Source organism: Manis javanica, chromosome 15 (genome assembly GCF_040802235.1).
Source record: "Manis javanica isolate MJ-LG chromosome 15, MJ_LKY, whole genome shotgun sequence".
Classification (NCBI taxonomy): domain Eukaryota; kingdom Metazoa; phylum Chordata; class Mammalia; order Pholidota; family Manidae; genus Manis; species Manis javanica.
The window spans coordinates 18,647,494-18,667,140 of NC_133170.1; the positions used below are offsets into that span (position 1 = coordinate 18,647,494).

Sequence of the window (19,647 nt, forward strand, 5' to 3'; positions counted from 1 at the left end):
CAGCCGCCTTTGACTCAGGGTTCTGAGATTCCAAGCTGGCGTATTCTTGGTCTCAAGCCATCACAGACATCCGCCAAGCCAAAACTTCAAAAGAGCTGTCCTGGCTCCCACATGGCCTTACTAGAGCAGGGCTCAGTGCTGAGATCAGCATTCATGCCTTGATTTGAGGTTCAGTGGTTCTGTTTCTTGGAGGAGGCTAGAGTGGTCTTCGAAAACAGAGGACTTCTGAAAGGAAGAACATGAACTTGGAGGTTGGTGGTTAAAGTGAGACCCAGGAAAAAGGTATAAAGGAGCAGAAGTGTTGGACCTGGTGGAGGGCGGGGGCAGGGGCGGGGGTTAGGGGAATAGGGAAGTTTGACTTGGAGGCTTGATTTGACAGGAGGGTGATAGAAGTCCATTTGAAGAGTAAAGAAGGCAAAATGGAACATCATCTATTTTAGGTAAACCCGGTTTGCCGTCTCTAAGATGGAACAGAAGTGTCGTAGGATTTGTATGTTATTCTATTCTATTACATTTCCTCTTCTAGAAAACACATTTTTCTTCCTCTGAGGCACAAAAGTCAGACTCACTGTGAGTCAGACTCACAAAAGTCTGGCCTTCCTTCTTTTGCGCAGACATCATATGGAACTTAAATTAGATAATATTCGAAATTACCCATGTATCTTTTTGTTTGTCTGGAACAAACTCTCAACTCTCAAGAATAGGAATTGTATCTTATTTTCTTTGCTGTCTTCCTTATTGCCTAAAATGGCTCCTGACATTCTATTTTTTGTTGTTGAAACAATGAACTTGTTAATGTTGGAGGAAACTCATAAGGAACAGTTGCTTCTCACAGATTACTTTGTTTGTGTCATTATTGTTTCCTTTTTTGATGCATCCTTAAAGACCTTTTCAAGAGAAAAACAAAAATCTTATTTATGTGAAAGTTTCCTTTTTGCTTCTTGAAATGCATATTTCTATGTTGCCATGGTTACTGGTCATGGATATTCCCTCCACTAAGGATGTAGAAATCTAGTCATGCACAAAAAATGCACTTTTCAAAGCATGCCTTTCTGTAAGATAGATACTCACATGGAAAACAATTTCAACCATTCAGCATTAAATCATAACTAAAACCTGCCTACTGGTATTTTCTAAGAGTATATACACTTTAATCCAACAGCCAATATGGTTAGTAAGTGGATACTTAGATCCATGAAATTAATTTATTAAGCAATAAACTATCTCCACAAATCTAGGTGGAATTCCCTCTATTTTTGTGAGTATGCTCATTTTTACTTGTCCGAAGCTTTTTGACCACTGAAAGACTGGAGTTAAACTTGGGCCTGAAAGTGACATGAGGTCAGGGCCATTGGTTCCCTCTGGGCTAAAAGACAAGGTGTGGTGAGTCCTGCCCTTTTCAGCAATGAGATTTGCAATGTGGGTTGACCATTGGGTTTGCAAAGCCATCTGAACTGGGCATTGAACCTGAGAAGGGGTGATGTACATTCCTTGGAAGTGCCACTCTAAAAGACATGTTTTTCAAATAATAAAATCACACCTGAGTACAGACCTGAATACAATAATTTTATGGGAGCCAAATAATTTATCAAAATGTAATTGTTCCCTCATTCATTTCTCAAATACCATGTCTCAGGCTGTATACCAACCGCTGGAGGTGATAATGAGCAAGTCTTCATCTCCAATCTAAGACCATCCACAGTTGGTAAGACATACGGGAATATAAATGAATATTTATATAGCAGTTGTAGGTGTTCTATAAGAGAGAAGAATCAAGTGACAGTCATGTCACATAGGGAGTAATCAATGTCTTGGGGAGGCCATGGAAGGCTTTAAAGAGCAGGTGGCACTTCACTGATTATCACAGGTAGAAATGCTGTCGAGTGAATAGTACATTATCTCTGCGTCTGTTGTAAATACATCTTTCTTTTCCCCTTTCTTTGATCTGGTTCCATTCTGGCTTGTCTGCTTGTGACTGTCAAAGGTGCAAAGTTTAAAAAGAAATCAACCTAAAAGCATTTACAGAGATTCCCCAAATAAGTAACGATTATTATACTTGAAATAATAATACTTCTAATAATAATGATCTGCATTATATTTAAAATAATCAGGACAGACCCGGAAAGCAGCTTAAAGAAACATCCTTTAAGATGATGAAGTGAAGTTCTGTCTCAAAGACAGTTACCCCGTCTGTGTGTGTTGGTACAGCGTGGATCACAGAATGAAAGGATTAGTGCCTGTGCTCTCCACTGACATAGTAAAAGAAGCCCATGGGTGTTTGAAAGCTTACAACAGAAAGTCACTTTTGTCTAGAGGCATTTGCAGCCTCATTTTCACCAGGGTTTTGATTCTGTAATGCAAGTAGTGTTGGGTGAGTAGACAACATGTTTTCTTCAAAATGGATCCTAAGTGTAAAGTACAAAAAATTTCTTTGCCAATTTTTTGAAATGAAGAGCTGAGTGACAAGAGAGGGATACACCAACAAGACTCCTAAGTGCTCGTGTGGCAAATTCTTCATCTATGAAAAGAAGGGATTCCACTAAAGAAGTCAGGGTGATGTACTGCAAGAATGTGGTTCCTTGGGTCAGACAGCAGTGGGCACAAATTTCAGGAAGAAAGGTAAATAGTCTGAGTTTCAATTCTTCACTGATGTACAAACATACACATACATAGGCATATGTTTACACATATGTACTATACATATGCATATGCATATATATGTATATATATTCCATGCTATAGGGCAATGAAGAGTAAAGATCAGATGTAAAGATATAGCATAGCACCTGACCTAATAGTGCACACTCAATAAATGAAGGTGGATAGCAATGCTGCAAGACTACATTATTTTTAAACGTTTTTCCATTATACCTTATTATGATACTGTTTAAATTGATGTTACACTTAGTGAAGTGAGAAAATGATTCCCAAGCGGCATTAAGCTCTCTCATTCTTCTTTCATTATGTTTCAAATACTTCATTTATTGTGACATTTTAACTGAGAGTGATAAAATTCAAACTGGAAATACTTCAGTGTTGATTTTGCCACTCATCTACACTTGGGAACATACAACATTGCCTCCTTTTTTTTTTTTTTTTATTTTGGTGGCCAAGTAATTACACTCTAAGTACTGTAATGAAGCAGAAAGGGACAGAGGAGAGGGAAAGGGATTCTTTTATTTCCTAGCTGCATCATAATTTTGAAAGTTTCACATTTGGGATACTGTGGAAGTTTATTATAATGTCTTCATATTTTTTAAGCTTTTACATTTCTATTAAACACTGAAAAATTTGGTTGTAAAAATGGGAATAATAATTCAAATAACAAATGGTAAATGTACTTATAACTTATAGTGGTCTATAATCATATCACAACTATGCTAATATTAGCCATATTTGCCTTCTTTTGCTATAAAAAAAAGCTCTATTTGTCTTCACAGATAATTAAAACTCTTTGTGACATAATTGTTCTGCTCTTAGTAGACTCTCGGGGAAGGCCATTAAAAAGTACTTCAAAGTTACCTGGTCTTACAATTTAAAAGTAACTATATTTTTATGAAGGACCTCCAGGTTATATAATGAAAACCATATACATTGATCAGTATGTATTCACAGTAAGTTTTCATCATGATATGGAAGTAGGAAATAATAAGCACCATCTTAGAGCATCTATGAAATCAAGGGTTTTCACTGGGTGTGTTACCAGAATTATAGGCAAAATTCAAAAGCTATTCATAATGTATAGGTGAAGAATAATGTGCTCTTAAATACTCTTAACTGAAGCAAAACTTCTTTTCCTATCCTAAAAAAAAATGTGACCTGGCCATTTTAAATGCTTTCAGCTGGATTTTTCTAAAATAATAAATTGGCCATAGTTTCATAAGCACATGATAAATTTCCTATAATAAATGCTTATTTTTGCATGCTATTGAGTGTTGGGGACTTGTTACCCAGCAATAGCTAACTGATACAGAAAGGGAAGGTTTTACAAAGGAGGTTACCCTTAAACTAAATTTTGACGAATGATTAGAATCTTATTAGTTGGACAGGGATTTTCAAGGCAGCAGTGATAACATGATTAGAGGCATTAAGAGATTAATGTGCATGATATTATTAACTAATATAATCAGTTTGGTGAACTGATGTAAGCTATGAGGAGTGCAATTGGAAGTGATTGAAATTTGGGTTGCAAAGGTATGTGAAGAGCCAGGGAAAGCAAGGGGATCAACTCTGAGCCACAGGGCGGTCTTTCTATCCATACATGTAGATGAAAATGCCGAAGATTAGAGAGTACAGGTTACTGGAAACTGCCTTCAGTAAAGCTTCAGTACACATCAGAGAAAAGATGAAAGTTCTTTCAGATGAAAAGACTAGATTTTTATATTAGGGGTACTTGTTTAAGAGACCCCTAAGGAACAACAATCATCATCGATGTTTAGTAGGTCATATATGCTTAATTATCTACAAAACAGTTATATGTATTGTTAATCAAGTTATTTCATGAATTATGTAAGTGAAAAATAATGATATAACAGGATTTTTAAAGAATATGAGCCTAAAAGTAATATTTGAAAATTCTGTCTGAATCTCTCTTGAGTATATCTCTTAAATTCTTTTAGAGTACAAGTATATCATGTGTGTTAATTTTTATTTATCTTGAAAAGTTCATTTCTTTCTAAAACTGGATTGTACAGATCATATCCAGATAATTTTCATGTAAAAATATTATTCTGGTCATAAAAGCTGGTATTTCTGATGTCTGCTTCCTCTTAATAATGACATCAGGAATTATTTTGAATAACAAGCCTAGACTTGTTAATCTTTAGAAATAGCATAATGATTTTAATGTAGAAATTTTGCCTTTTAGCTCTTGCTTATAAATGGAATATTATTCCATTGAACTATTACACTGATGTCACTTTAAGTAATCTTTCCTAAGATTAAATTCTACTTACCTGATTTTCTATTTTGTTAGAAACCAACTTTCATTGATAATCATGAAATTCAGTGCCAAAGTTCAGTAAGAAACCACATATGATGAAGAATTATCTGAACAGTTTATAAATCAAGCAAAATGAGGGAAACGTTCTTCTTTAGATTAACCATTAGACATGTTTGGTTTATTTAGTGGAAAGATGTGGGTTTCAAGGCAATAAGAAAAGAAGATATTTCAGACTGTAAAGACTTAACTGTAAGCCAATCAGGTATGTCAAATCCTAACATTTATGGAAAAACAAAACCTTACATTGGAATCCTAGTGGAGGTAAAGATCATCAATACCAGCATTTTACATCAAGAGAAAACCTTCTCTCAGGCTAGTTGGGATGGAGAGGCAGGCTATTCAAAAGAAAACTAGATCAATATTATAGTAACCATTTTAATAAACTATGGAAGTATGACTTGTATAGGGATCATGAAATAGCCATTATGAGGCTATTATTTATTTATATAACCTTTTTAAGAGAAAGTTATAGAAAAATGACATGGTTCTGTTGTGAATTCTCTTGGGTTAATTTTTCTGCAAATTCTCTCAGTGCCTGGTTGTTATTTAACTGTTAAGAAGAGTGAACTGGGACATGGACTGATATCTTTTTCATCTATTCATCTCTTCCATTTTTTAGTCTACTGTGTTACAAACACTGTTCCAGACATTAGAATACTATGAGGAATAAAAAAAAATACTCCATATCCTCATGGAATATACATTCTAGAGAAGGAATCAAGTGAAACAATACTAAAAGTAGTAATAATAATAAAATAATCATTTCAGTTGTTTTTATTATGGCTCTTATTATTAATAGTGGTGGTAGCAGTAATACTAATAATAGTAGCCATGGCAGTAGTGGCCATGGATCTATGGAACACATGACTAGGGGAGTGGCCGGAAATGACCTCACCTCCTACTACACGCACTGTTGCTCATCCTGCTTTAGGAACGCTGGCTGCCCTATGCTTCCTTCAGCATATCAGACACACATCGCTGCCTTCGGGCCTTTGTACTGCTTGTTCCCTCTTCTTGCAACACTATTCTCCCAGATATCTTCCCTCGTCTCTTTTGTATGCTGCCTTCTCAGTGAGGATCGCCCTGATTACCCTATCTTAAGTAACAACTCTCACACCACATCCCCCAATGCTGAGTCCCCCCTACCTTGCTCTTCTTTTATCCTGTAGCACTTACCACCTCTAACATATGATATAATTTAGTTGTTACTTTTATCTTCTATTTGTTTCCTTCTAGTAGACTTTAGCTCTGCAAAGTCAAAGATACTTTGTCTGAATTTTTTACTGCATTGTTCCAAACACCTAAAACAGAACCTGGCACAGAGTAGGTGCTCAGTAAATACTTATTCAATGAGATGAGGTCAGGGAGAATTGGGGGAAGAGATGTGACCCAAACTGGTTTATTTTTCACACATCATTGGCTGCTGGGCGGATAGTAGTTTAAGGGAGTTCAGGAGGCCCAGTTGGAGTAGAGGCACCACTGAGAAGGTGATTGTTGTATCATTAATGGGTGAAACCAGGTGATGAGTGTGGTAAGTGGGGGGAGGTGAGACGTGGTAAAATACACCACATACAAAAATTATATTAAAATTATGGTAAGATTTGGGACAGAGTAACGCTGGTGACACTTTGTAATTACATTAGTAAATGGTGAATGTCACCTAAGTACCTCAGACACAATTTAAAAAACAATTTTAGAGCCTTTACCAGCTATCACTTCCACAGATGTAAAATTACATTCATTCTTTAGACTATTGTCAAAACCTTAAAAATATAGAAAATGTATTTGCCTTTTCCATGAATAATCTGTGAGAAAGAGATGAAAATACATCATCAAAGAATGAACAGATGACAATGTCAGTATTTCAAAGTGGCTTTTGATATTTACTGACTGCTTCTGAAATAGACTGAACTTTTTAAAACACGTATGATTCTGTTGTTAAAAATAACCACTAAATAAGGTGTGTCTCTTGAAAAAGAGTCTCAGAAATGTTTAGATTAATCTCATTGATCCAGCCCAGCAACACTGCACTTTTGGGAGGCGGCTCTCTGAAACAGAGCCGATAACCCAGCAGGAAGCAGGGACAACTTCTCCGCAACAAACATGGTATCTCAAAGGTGCATCAGAATCATGTTTACATGACACAGAACAGCTTCCTTAGACCCTAGTCCCAGCTATAATTTACTCTAATACTAGACAAAATTCTAACTAGCTTGTTAATATGAATTATCAGTCTTTGGAATAATAAAAGTCTCAAAGTAGACATTCAGCTGTGTTATTAGAGGTTGTGTCAGGGACAGCAGTAAAAAGAGAAAGCCATGGTATTTGGAAGAGGAAAAAAAATTATATATATGTGTGTACAGATATATATATTCAAAAACTAAAAAATACCTAAAAGCCCGAGCACTGTAGAGCTGTTTTACTTCAGCCATCCTACAGCTCATGAAAGTGTTACTGTGTAATGGCACAGGGCACTAATCAAGGTTCTTAAAAGATCTGGAAATTTAAAAATGATTCAATGATGTCAGGATACTTGGTTTTGAAAGGAGTGCCTAATACTTTTTAGAAAGATTTACCTGATAAATGATTAAAGTTTAAATGGTCTTAGGATTGAGGAACATAAGACTTCAGTTATATGAAAATTATGTGAATTTCAATAGGTCATTGCTCGAAAATGCCCAATGAAGAGAATTTTTTGGTTTATAGCCTTTGGAGTTCTAACTACGTATTCCAACAAAAGATGAAACTCTCTGAATACTGCAGGCAGTTATGTTTACTAACACTGCTAATTTAAAAACAGAAAAATATCTGTCTACTCCTTATTCTTTTTACATGCAAAACAAAACAAAACAAAAACAGTCTCAAGAGAATGAACAGTTACAGACTGAAAATTGCCAGAAAAACCACAAGTACACTCACTGTGGGAAGTATTATAGGGTCAGTGGCCTTGCTACTTTAGGCACTGCAAATATTTTGGCTCAAATCTTGTCTCACACTCTGTGATTAGAAAGAACATTGCTACTTTCAGTTCTCTAGTCAAGCCACGTAAGTCTGTGGTCTGCTCTACGAGGTTCTCATTGCAGCTTGCTCTGCCATCTCTCATATAAGACACTGTGGCATGGGGTGTAGACCTCTGCTGATTCTAACAGTGGCAATAAACAAAGGACAGACTGACAGTAACTTTCAACTGACTAGTTTATTTCTTCAAGGAGTGTCTTTAGACTACCACATACCGGGCATTTCAGTAAAAATTAAAATACACTAATAATAGGTACTCTTAAACTGTAGGCTGTGAGACACGGATTCTTTAGCTGGGGTCACTGGGATCCCAGGAGGCCCACTGAAGGTCTTCAGAGGGCTTGTGAGCCTTCTGAAAGTATATCCAAGCTGTGCATATATACATCTTTACATCTTTCCAAAAGATCCAAAGCTTTCATTTCATTTGTGCAGTGCCTGTGACACCCACTTCCAAAAAAAATTTTTTTTAAAGATGAAGAGCCACTATTTCAGCACCTCTCTTTCTCATACTCATCTCCCAGTCCATTATTACCCCGATGGGTCTAGGTTTTAAATTCTGGTTAGAACAATGGAGAAATGAAAGGCTTTGGCAGCAGACTTTCTGGATTCAAATCCCAGCTTGGCTGCCAACTAGCCAGGTGCGCTCAGTTAAATGAACTTGTGAGGACTTCAGTTTCCTTATCCGAACTATGAGAAAACTCACAGTGCCTGCCTCATAGGGATAAAGTAAGGGTTGAGGAGATCATGCAGGCAAAATGCTTAACACAGTTCCAGACCCCACCTCCGACTGTACTACTCATCAGTGTTCCTTTTTAGCATCAGCGATCGCTAGTTAAAATCCTTAATTTTAAATGTTTTTTATAATACAAATCACCAGCTACTGATCTTTTCATTACAGTAAAAAATCATCATATTTTGCTCCTGCTTTTGTCAATCATTATCGATATTCAAACTCTAGGCACCTGTATTGTGACACTTTATATCCAAATTCATTGTTTTGCTAAAAATTGTATATATTAGCTTTTGCACATTGTAATTTTCTGTTTTGTTTTCTTTTTAACCCTGTGACTAAAGGAACAAATCTAAACTGTTAGTAAATGCACAATAAACCATTGAAAGTTTATACCAGCTTTTAGGTCCCAGTATGATATTTCTAGTATTTAAAAAAATATATAAGTACATGTATTGGGTTTATATGCCAAGAAATGTAAACCACATATAATTGTCTGGGCCATTTCTCTTTCCTTACAAGGATAAGAAATATAAGAAAATTAACAAGTTTGTTTGAAATGTTGCTCTTTGTTTCCACAGCTCTTGTAGTGAGATTTCTGACCAAACGGTTCATCTGGGAATATGATCCCACCCTTGGTAGGTCAAATTTTGTTCTCTTTTCTCCGAAGTTTATGACCCCTAAGAGAGAATGACATTTTCTGTTGCAGTATTTTTTTAAGCACCTTGCAGCTATTTTGGTAGTGCTTTATCAAATCATGCCAAGAAGCCCTCAAGAAACTAGACATGTGTTTCATGCAGTCTCTTAGAACCACACAGGTAATGCATAGATGGGAGAAATCAGGTCAAACCAGAGTCAAGAAGGAAGGGGGTACAACATCTAATGGGAGAAAGAGGATACAGTGGACATGGCTGATTTGGTGTGGGAGAGAATGGCATACCAAGAAGAGTGTAACAGTAAAATAAAACTTCTCAACACTGATTTTGGGAAAACATAAAAATACACTATGCATCTCGCCCTCTTCTCTCCAATGAATGTGAACTTTGTTAAAAGGAAAAAAGAAGGAGCAAAAATTGATGTCTGTGGATCTTGGAAGTAGCCATAATGTTGATGTATGAAGCATCTATCATGTGTCTTTTGAATAGTCACAAACAGATAGCTTATTAGAAATCTTTTTAGTTATCATCTTCAAAACAACACTCACTGACTGACAATCCATGGGTTCTAATTTAAGCTTCAGATTTTACTCTGACTTTAGACTTTCGAGTTTTTGTTTGTTATGCTTCAGTATCCCAGTTGGTGCTGTGAAGTACCACAACTTTGAATTCCAGAGGAAGAGGAAAATATATCCGTCCTTTCATTACTAGGCTTGGTCTGCAGGCTCAGCTGGGGTTACTAAGAATAGTAAAACGGGCAAAGATTATTCCTGAGGGGTTTTGTTTTGTTCTTTGATTATTAGTCCAAAGTTACGTCCGTTTAAAAGGGAGCTTTCTCTACCTTTGTGCCTCCTTTCATTGTTTTTACTTATTCATTCAACAAATATGTATTAAATGTCTCCTATGTGTCAGCTTATTTTAGGTGTTGGGGGTAAATCAAAAGAGAAAGCGTCCTCTCAGTCTAGTGAAGAGAGGAGGTAATAAATGTCAGCCCAGAAATGAAGCACAGATCCTGGTCAGGTTAAACAGGACTGCAGCCCAGGAGACATAGATTCAAGATGCACTTGAATTGTGCTCCACCAGACTACAAATGGAGGAGGCTTATAAAGGCAAACACCACAAGATTAAGAAAAATTACATAGGTTGTTTGTCAAAAATCATGATCTATACTGACAAGAGGTGAGGGTGCTTATTAAGTGAAGATTGGTAGAGGGAAATCTCAGAACTACAAGGTTACAGTTTACAGCTGCTATTTTGAAAAACTACAAGGTTGCAGTCACAGTGGAATTCGGTTACAGTCGTCCTTAAAACATTGAGGTTTAGCACAGTTTAAAGTTCAAGTTCACCTTGGAACAAGGATGTGTCTGGCCCTGTCTCAACAATGTCCACCCGACTCCATTTTGATTGTCTGACAAATGTGACTCCTTCTGGATTTTTTTTTTTTAAGTCAAAAAAATGTTTACATACATAAAAAAGTGTATGACAGAGAGTGATACGTACTGTGAAGGAAAACAGCACAAGGAAGAGGATAGTGATTTTAAAGACATTTAATTTTTAACTTTTTCGTCTATCTAGAATTTATTTTAGTGAGAAGTACTGGTGAAGACCCAACATTTTTTCCAAATAGTTGACCAATTTCCCCCCCCCATTATTTATTAAATCATCTCCCCACCACTTCCAACGTTACCTTTTTTAATATATTGGATCAATTCTACATTTGTTTTTTACATCCAACACCCATACTTCTTTCAACAATAGTATGCTCTTTAGAACATTTTGATACCCAGAGAGAAAGTCTTCCTTGCTTTCTGTACAAAATTAACTTGACTACTGTCTCCAGTTCATTTTTTCAGGTCAATTTTTAAAAAATCTAACATAACATGATTTTGATTGAAATTGCATTAAAACCATAAATTACTTTGAGAAGATTTACATCTTTATTATAGTCAATCTTTTAATCTAAGAGCATAGCATGTCTCTACATTTATTAATCTTTACTTCTCATATAGCCACAATCTAATCTTAAAATGATATATTTGCATCTAAAAATACACTTGGTTTTTTTAAAAAAAAACATTCGTTATCTGTTTGTCCCACCTAAGGAACTACATACTTCATCCTCCTATTATTTTTATTACTTATATAAGTTTTACAAAGACTATAGTCCCTAAGAATCTTAATGATTTATGGGAGTTCAGTAGAAAAACACTAATTTTATTTAGCTATCCCAGTACATCTCAATAAAAGGTGAAGCTTGTAAAAAAGGTATCTTAAAATTTTTGAATTCTCTCTGAATATGTTCCAGTAACTAATGTTACTATTTTTAATTAGTTTTAGGTGAACCGTTTTCCTTTTGTTTTATTTCTTCTAAAAAACAGCTATTAATAAAAGTCTGCCTACATTAGTTATTTGTAATGCAGCCTTCCTTCACTAAGAATAATGAAACTTTATTGAGTGACCTTGTGCTGTACTGCTCACAAAGGATTACAGCTGCTAAGCAACAAGAGCGCTGATCAGACTTCAGAAGTGTCAGATACATGACTCACTCCCAGATGAAGGTTTTGTTGGCTCACGCTGGAGACTGGATGCACACACACTCTAGAAGTCAGTAACGTTCTAGCCTGGAGACTTTCCCAATCCATTTGATTCAAGATGAACCATTTCGTGGGTTTAACTTCATACCATTACAGTCTTTCAAACCCACTACCAAAAGTAAAAGCTACATTCAAAAGCAAAGTGGCATATTTGTGAAAATCAAGTCTTAAATTCCAAATTCAGAGCCTTCCTCAGAAACATGGGGCAGTTTTTTCAGCCTGTAACAGAATTATTGCTCCATGAGATGTTCATGACTATGAACACCATTCAATCTAAAAACAAAACTGGAATATTTATTGCTCTGAAATAATTCTATGAAGAAAATGTTTGCTACTATCCTAGTAAGTGATTCCCAAACTTTTAGATTTCAGTGATTTGGGGGTTTTTTGTTGTTGCTTTTTTCAGAAGAGGGTCTATCATGGGAATTACAGTTTGGGATGCAAGCAAGAAGCAGCAGGTAGTGAAGAACATAACATTCTACTTGCACTTGCGTCTCATAAGTGAAGGAAATATTTTTCACATCCACATGGTTTGAAGGATATAATCTAAGAAAAAAAGCCCAATCCTTTACATTGAATAGTTTTAGTATTCCTTCAGTTTTTCTCAGCTCACTGCAGATCAGTGAAATCTGTCAGTGGCCAGAGCTGGTCTGTGAATAGCATCTGAAAACCACCACTGAAGGCTGAAGATTTAGTCTTGAACTATCTAACTAGGAAAACCCCCTTATTGTCATAGCATTAATGTTCTGGCTTTAGCAGAATAGGGTCCATGTTCTGATTAGATGCCAAAAAAGAACTACATCCCTACCTCTGAGAATCATATTATTTACCCTCTGAGAATGCTGATTATTGCAGAGAACCCAGACAGAGGCTTAGATCCTATATGCACCTGTGTGTGTGTGTGTGTGTGTGTGTGTGTGTACTTGTGTTGGGAGCATTTGGAGAGGAAGAGAGATGGCATTTCAGCACATGCCACTACTATGAGGAGACACCCTACTCTGTGTTTGAAGGGATTACAGTGTCTTTATCTGGTTAGTAGAGGCTTGAACAGGGCTGAGAGTAGGAACCGGGAGACATACTGGACCCAGAGGCACTTTGATTTTGTGATTGGCTTTTCCTGCCTGCGTTACAGTTCCCTCTGCTTGGAAAGCCTTATACAAAGAGAGAGACACACCCAGAACAAATTCTCTCAACTGGACACAAAGCAGAGGTGCTTCACCAACTCACAGAGCTATTTGATAGTCTCACACCAAGGAACTTTGAGGTCATTGTTTGACAAATAAGGAAACAAGTCAAATGAAATAAATTTACCTGAGATTATGTGGCTAATTGGGCTAATTGATTATATGGCTAATTTACACCAGCAATAAAACTCAAGTCGGTACAATTTCCACTCTACATAAATCAATATACTGACTGCTGTTGTTACTGTACTGGCCAAATGTCCATATCAATATGTTGAAATTTGCAAAAACACTAAATTAACAAAAGGATTAACCATACACATCTCTTTGTGCATCAGTTTCTCTTAGAGTATACAAAATATGCTACTGTTTATGAAAATGTTACTGAATGCAGTTTCCTGTTTATAAAAATGTTTAAATCATGTATATCTCCTCTGCAGTGAAATTCAGATATAAATTTTCATATGTCTAATTCCATCTTGAAACTATATTGATCTTAAAGTTACAACATTTCAGTTCATTCAGAAGTGACTCTTAAACAATCTTCCCCCTACCCTTCAAAAAAAAGCCTCCAAATTATCATTTTCTGTTACTATGAACAAAATGAAAATGTGCTCCCTCTCCAAACACACAGACATTTTGTCTCATGTATTAGAATGAATAGTAGAGCTTTTTAGAATTAGCTTTGGGAAAGCTGGTATGTGGATGTAAAACATTTCTGTAGGCAATCCTTCCACTGTTTTACGTATAGACCTGGGTTCCTAATGAGAGAGAGAAGAGGCTTAAAGAAAAAATAATGCTCAAAATGTCATGAAACCAGTATTCAGCTTAGATGAAATCGCAGTCGCTACCTGCTGCTATGTCTGTGGCAGACATTCCCTCATTTCCTGCATTTCATCATTTTTGTTTCAGTTAACAAACAGCCGAAGAATCACACAACTTCACACAATTTTCATTGCATTCTATTGCCCCCCTACTGTGTCCTTCTGCGGTTGAAATATGTATCCTATTCATCATGGAAGCAACAGAGAAAAATGTCTGTGTCTGTCAAACAACTTTTGGGGCAAAGAGAGTTTTCCAGGCTCTGGGGTGGATGCCAGTCCTTTTAAAAGGGCAGGTAGCACAAAGGCCACTAAAAATGGTCAAGGGACAGAGGGCATGGATTGGATGTGTGCACTCCTGTCTGGGCCTCACTTCAAGCTGGACCACTGAAGATGAAAAAAGAGATAATGGAGACAACATTTGTAGATGAGTAAACTTGTAGTTGCTGTAAATGGTATTTTAGAGCATTAAATTACACAAAACAATAGCCTCCCATTTAACATAAAAGAGTAGGGGGATAGAATGTTCTAGAATTGAGAATCATTCACACCACATAGGTATTACATATTCTAGGAGAATGACAGTAATATAAAACACACATATTAAAATACATCGAACATAATCTCATTATTAAATTTCATTTTTCAGAAAATGCATCAGCAATGTGCCACACCTGTGTGCCAATGATCACATCACAGGGCTTATAGCAGGGAGAAGGCTAGTTAGGCTGCTGAGTTGCGTTTCTTTTCTGCAGCTTGTGTTTTGGGTATAGAAGATTATATTTTACAGCAAAGGAACATAAAACTGTGGCCAAAATAGAACTGTGAAATAGTTGAGGAGATGAAGAAATGAAAGAAATATTAGATAGGGAACAAGAAAACACATCTTTTCTTATGGGAGAGAAACTTCTAGGTTTAATTGGTTGGTTGGCTGGCTAACTAATTTGGGTAGTATAAATGTAAATAATTAAGTTAATCCTACTGCTCCATCCATGCACCATGTCACGTGGATGAAGCCTTTACGTTATTTATACTATGTTTACGCTCAAGTACATTAGCTTCTGGTCCCTTCCCCACCTCCACCCTGATATATTGGTATCATCTAAAATTGTAATTCTCAATGGCTTTGGTGTGGTTTCATTGCTCTGTTTTCCTGCATTGGGACCTTGAATTCAGTTTTGCTGGTGGGAAGTCCAATGTCAATCAATCGAGTCATGTCCTTTTGAAGGTGCTGAGCTTTTTTTCCCTCTATCTTTTAAAATGTTCTCTCGCCATCTTTGCTATCCTTACATTTTACTGTAATAGGTTTGTATATGGGTCTCTTCCCTTGTGAGTCCTGCTCCTTCTGATCTGAAGTTTTGCAGTGCCTCTCATCCTGAGAAATTCTGCTACAACCTCAAATATTTTCATTTTATTCTCTCTTTGAGACTCATTTTATAAGAGATAATAATATGACTATTTCTATTATCCATACCTCTCATATTTTACTTTCATAATCTCCTTCTTTTTATCATTTACTGATAGTTTCTGGGAGAATTCCTCAACCTGACCTTCATCAGCTCAATCAATCATTTGTTGAGTTCTTGATTTCAGTTGTTCTAGTTTTTATACAAAGCAGCACCAACTGGCATTTACTTTAACCTCTGGTTTCCATCTCATGTGGTGATGGGCATAACCAGAGCCACCCAAAGCTCTTGCACCTGTTAATTTCTCACCCCAATAGAGCCCGAGCACCACCCTCGTATTAACCTATCAGCCTTCAGCTGGTACTGAGCTGCTGTCATTTTTCTATCTTGATGGCTGTGCTGCCCAGCCCTCCTCTATTTTCCTCATGACCCCCCAAAACTAGGGTCCAACCACCTTCTACTGTCCCCAGGGTTTCTCATAGCTTTATCTGGTCATTTTTTTCATGGACGGCCTTCCACCTCCCTTTAATGTCTATTACATTTCCAGGGTTGAGGTCAGGAAAGGAATGAGCAGCCCCTGCTTATATGCCATCTTACCAGCAATATCTAGAAACTGGATTTTTAGGAGTATCAAAGTCGGACTCATTTTGTGGGGATCACTTTCTCATTTTAGGATGTAGAAGCCTCTTTTAGAAGAGAGCATCAGGAAACTGGCCTCATGGGAGAATAAAATGAGCAAGCAGGCACAGAGACTCTCCTCTCCCATGCTGAACCCTGAAAGTCTGTGGCTCCCTATTAGAACCTGTTGCTTCCAGGGGCTCTCAGAATACAGAGATGGTACATTCTTGCACATCCTTCCTCCCCTTCCTAGGATGCACATTCCCTTCTGCTATAAACACAGACATACTCCTGTGGCTAACTTGTAATTTTAAGGATCAAATTAAGTCATGCACTTTTTTACCTTTTACCTTTTTACCTTCTTTTTTTTTGCTCATTCCCTCAGAATCAACCTACCGACACCAAGCAACCATTGATGATGAAGTTGTCACCATGGAGATACTAGATACTGCTGGTCAGGTGAACAAGGAGTTCAGCTCAAATGTTTTCTGGATCAAATAAAAATGAGATGTGCATAATACAAGCAAAATTAAGATACTTCCCCACAATTAATTAATGATGCCTACACACTTTTTTCTTTAATCACCTATTTATTTATATATTAACAGCCTGTATATGCATGCATCCTCATATAAACTACCCAGCACTTCAAGGGAGTTCAAAAATGCCATAATAGTCACATGCTTTCATCTAGAATGGACTTTCCCATCTATGATTTTTGGTGATGGCAATATATTAATAGGTTTTCATGATGAAAAGTGCTTTGAAATGCCCCAGTAAAGTTAAAACAGGTATCTTTGCTGGAGAATTTTTAACATGCTTATGTGTTATGAATTAAAGCTTTTAGTCCAAGAAATGCTCTTGTGCTAATTATACACTTTTCTTCCTCATTGCTACCACCTTTCTACATTTCACCCAGAGCTGACTCTAGAGAGAGGCAGCAGGGAAGGACATGCCTGAGCCTGTGAAGGCAGTGCATTTTCAGATCACACATGCTGCCTTCCTAAGAACAAGTGATCCTCCCCTTTGAAAATCGCTTAAATAAGTTTCTATCTTTACTCAGATTACATAATTTTGGGGAGTTGTTGAAATAGAAAAAAAAGGTAAAAAGCCCTTGGCTTTGAATTTGACTCTGTATACAATTTTTTTTCTGCCCCTGATGGCTAATTTTCTAAAATCTCAAGACAGAAGAGTTAAAAATGAACAAAAAATCAAAACCATTTCACTAAGTTGTGTCTCTATGTCTCATCTCTAAAGAGTAAGGTCTACTTTTCAATTACCTCTTTGCCAATTCTTCAATCATGATGAAAAGTCTCAGAGGCAATGTGCTCAACTAAAATGATCATTTCTTTATAGTTCCTGTGATTACAGATTTAGTGATAGGGCAAGAAAAAATTATAAGCTGAAAGTTAAGGTCTGTGCAGTTAGAAAAATTTTAGTTTCATGAAGTATCTTGCCATAAGTCAGTAATACTTCTTCAAACTGATTGAGAAGGTACAATTGAAATTATAATGACATCAAATGTAAGGAATAGTAATTAAGGAATGACCATTAGCATCAGCAGCATCAATACAGTTCAATTACTTCCAGGTCTCATGACTGCCATGTTTTCCTTGCCAACAGGAAGACACCATTCAGAGGGAAGGACACATGCGATGGGGGGAAGGCTTTGTGCTGGTCTATGACATTACTGACCGGGGAAGTTTTGAGGAAGTGCTGCCACTTAAGAACATCCTGGATGAGGTAAAAAAGCCCAAGAATGTGACTCTCATCTTGGTTGGAAACAAAGCTGACTTGGACCACTCCAGACAGGTTAGTACAGAAGAAGGGGAGAAGCTGGCCACAGAATTGGCATGTGCTTTTTATGAGTGTTCTGCCTGCACCGGAGAAGGGAACATCACTGAGATATTCTACGAGCTGTGTCGAGAGGTGCGTCGCCGGAGGATGGTCCAGGGCAAGACGAGGCGACGCAGCTCCACCACACATGTCAAGCAAGCCATTAACAAGATGCTCACCAAAATCAGTAGTTAGGCAGCTCTGTTCTTTTCAAGGTGCTGCAAAGATGGGTCAGGTAGTTGGAAACAATTTGTTGTCCTTTTCCTCCTTTCTTTCCCCAAAATAAAATACTCTGTTCCTTGTTCTGACTTTGGGAAATGTCTGGGCTTCCCATTGTTCCCTGTCTCTCATATGTTGAGAAGTTATACAGTGTTTTATGAAATTTCAGTGCTGACAATTTCTCCCTTTCCTGCTTGAATAAGATGCACTCTTGTAGTTTGAAATTGTAATCACCAGATCCTGAAATGACTGGGTTCACAGTAAGCTATTTTAGGCATTTTCATCTTGCTTCAATAGGTTGAGGTCTTCTCAGAGGCATTTTAAAATTCCATTTCTTGTTAAAGACTATAAATGATCACCTTAAAAGTCTAAGATAATAGAAAATACAGTAACACAGAGAGAGTGGCAGAGATATAGGAGCAGGGAATGGAGCCCTAGATCCCATTTGAAGCAAGGATTTTCTGAATTATCATAAAACATCTAGTTCTTCTTTATCCCTTTTTTTTGTTCTTGAAGTCACACGTTTGCACAAAGTTTTCCATTAGAGTACAGTTCCATTTTGATTTGAGTGAGTTCTTTCAATGACCTCCTGGCAATTGTATCCTGAATTTTTCTCTGATTCCAACAAGATTTCATTGTAACAGAGGTAGCAGGACCCCTCAGATCTCTCTGGGCCACTTCTCACCAAGGCCAGGATGATGTAAAGACATTAGGAATCCTTTCACCAAACCTGGCTTTATTAAATGATATTTGAAGATTTAGAATTAGAGATGTCTGGTTCATTTCTCACTCTGCTTATCATCTTAGCAGAAAAACAATAGTCTGAAAAACAGGAAAATAAAGGATGAAGCTGAACGATGCTTCTGTTAGAGAACCAAGACTCTGTGTTGGGCACAGTAAGAAAAATTAGCCTCTGATTCGTTAAGATGGCTACATGACTTCTAATACTTTGGACAAATTAATTCACTTAAGAGAATTTGGAAAAGAATGGGTGACTAGAGTTCACTGTACCTGAATAAATTTGTATAAAATAGATTCTTACATTGTGAAAGTACAGTCTATAACTGGTAAAACTTATGATTCTTTTTCCCTAGTATGCCCCCATATATCAAGATTTGGGCACTTTATTTTAGAAGAAAATATATATCTTTTACATATGTGTGTATTTATAAATGCATAGATATATGTATAAAAATTTGTAAGAGTTGAAGGCTTTAATTCACCAATGCATTTGAACAACTTGGTGTAATTGACTATTTTATGTGAATATAATAAAAAGCATTAATTTTCACATTCTGTCACATTCAGGCAGTCTTTCTTGTGGTATTATGGAAGGTCTGTAATTTTAGGAGAGACTTGAGGTGACAACCAAGTTGCAGAGTTAACATATCACTGAATTTGATATAAAAAATAAACTGTTCATATAATAGCTACTATGTTAGAGTTCTTAGGTGCTATTTTCAGTACTTTATGGATTATCTCAAACCTCAAATAACCCTATGTAAGAGATTGTACTATGATATCATAAAGATGAAAATATTGAACCACAAGGAAAAACAAATT

The 19,647-nt window shown here is 36.7% G+C and overlaps 1 protein-coding gene across 3 annotated transcripts in view; it reads left to right on the forward strand.

Annotated features, from left to right (window-relative positions):
• The window catches only part of RERG (RAS like estrogen regulated growth inhibitor), a 94,375-nt gene extending 75,000 nt beyond the window's left edge, over window positions 1–19,375 (forward strand). For 2 of the 3 annotated variants that reach the window (XM_073223862.1, XM_017670112.3), the window contains 3 exons: window positions 9,332–9,388; window positions 16,415–16,488; window positions 17,653–19,375. In XM_073223862.1, the coding sequence (XP_073079963.1) occupies window positions 9,332–9,388; window positions 16,415–16,488; window positions 17,653–18,060 (539 nt within the window). In that variant the 3' untranslated portion in view covers window positions 18,061–19,375. The remainder of the gene's footprint in view (window positions 1–9,331; window positions 9,389–16,414; window positions 16,489–17,652) is intronic. The other variant, XM_017670119.3, reaches the window with a different exon arrangement.
• The last annotated feature ends 272 nt before the right edge of the window (window positions 19,376–19,647 follow it).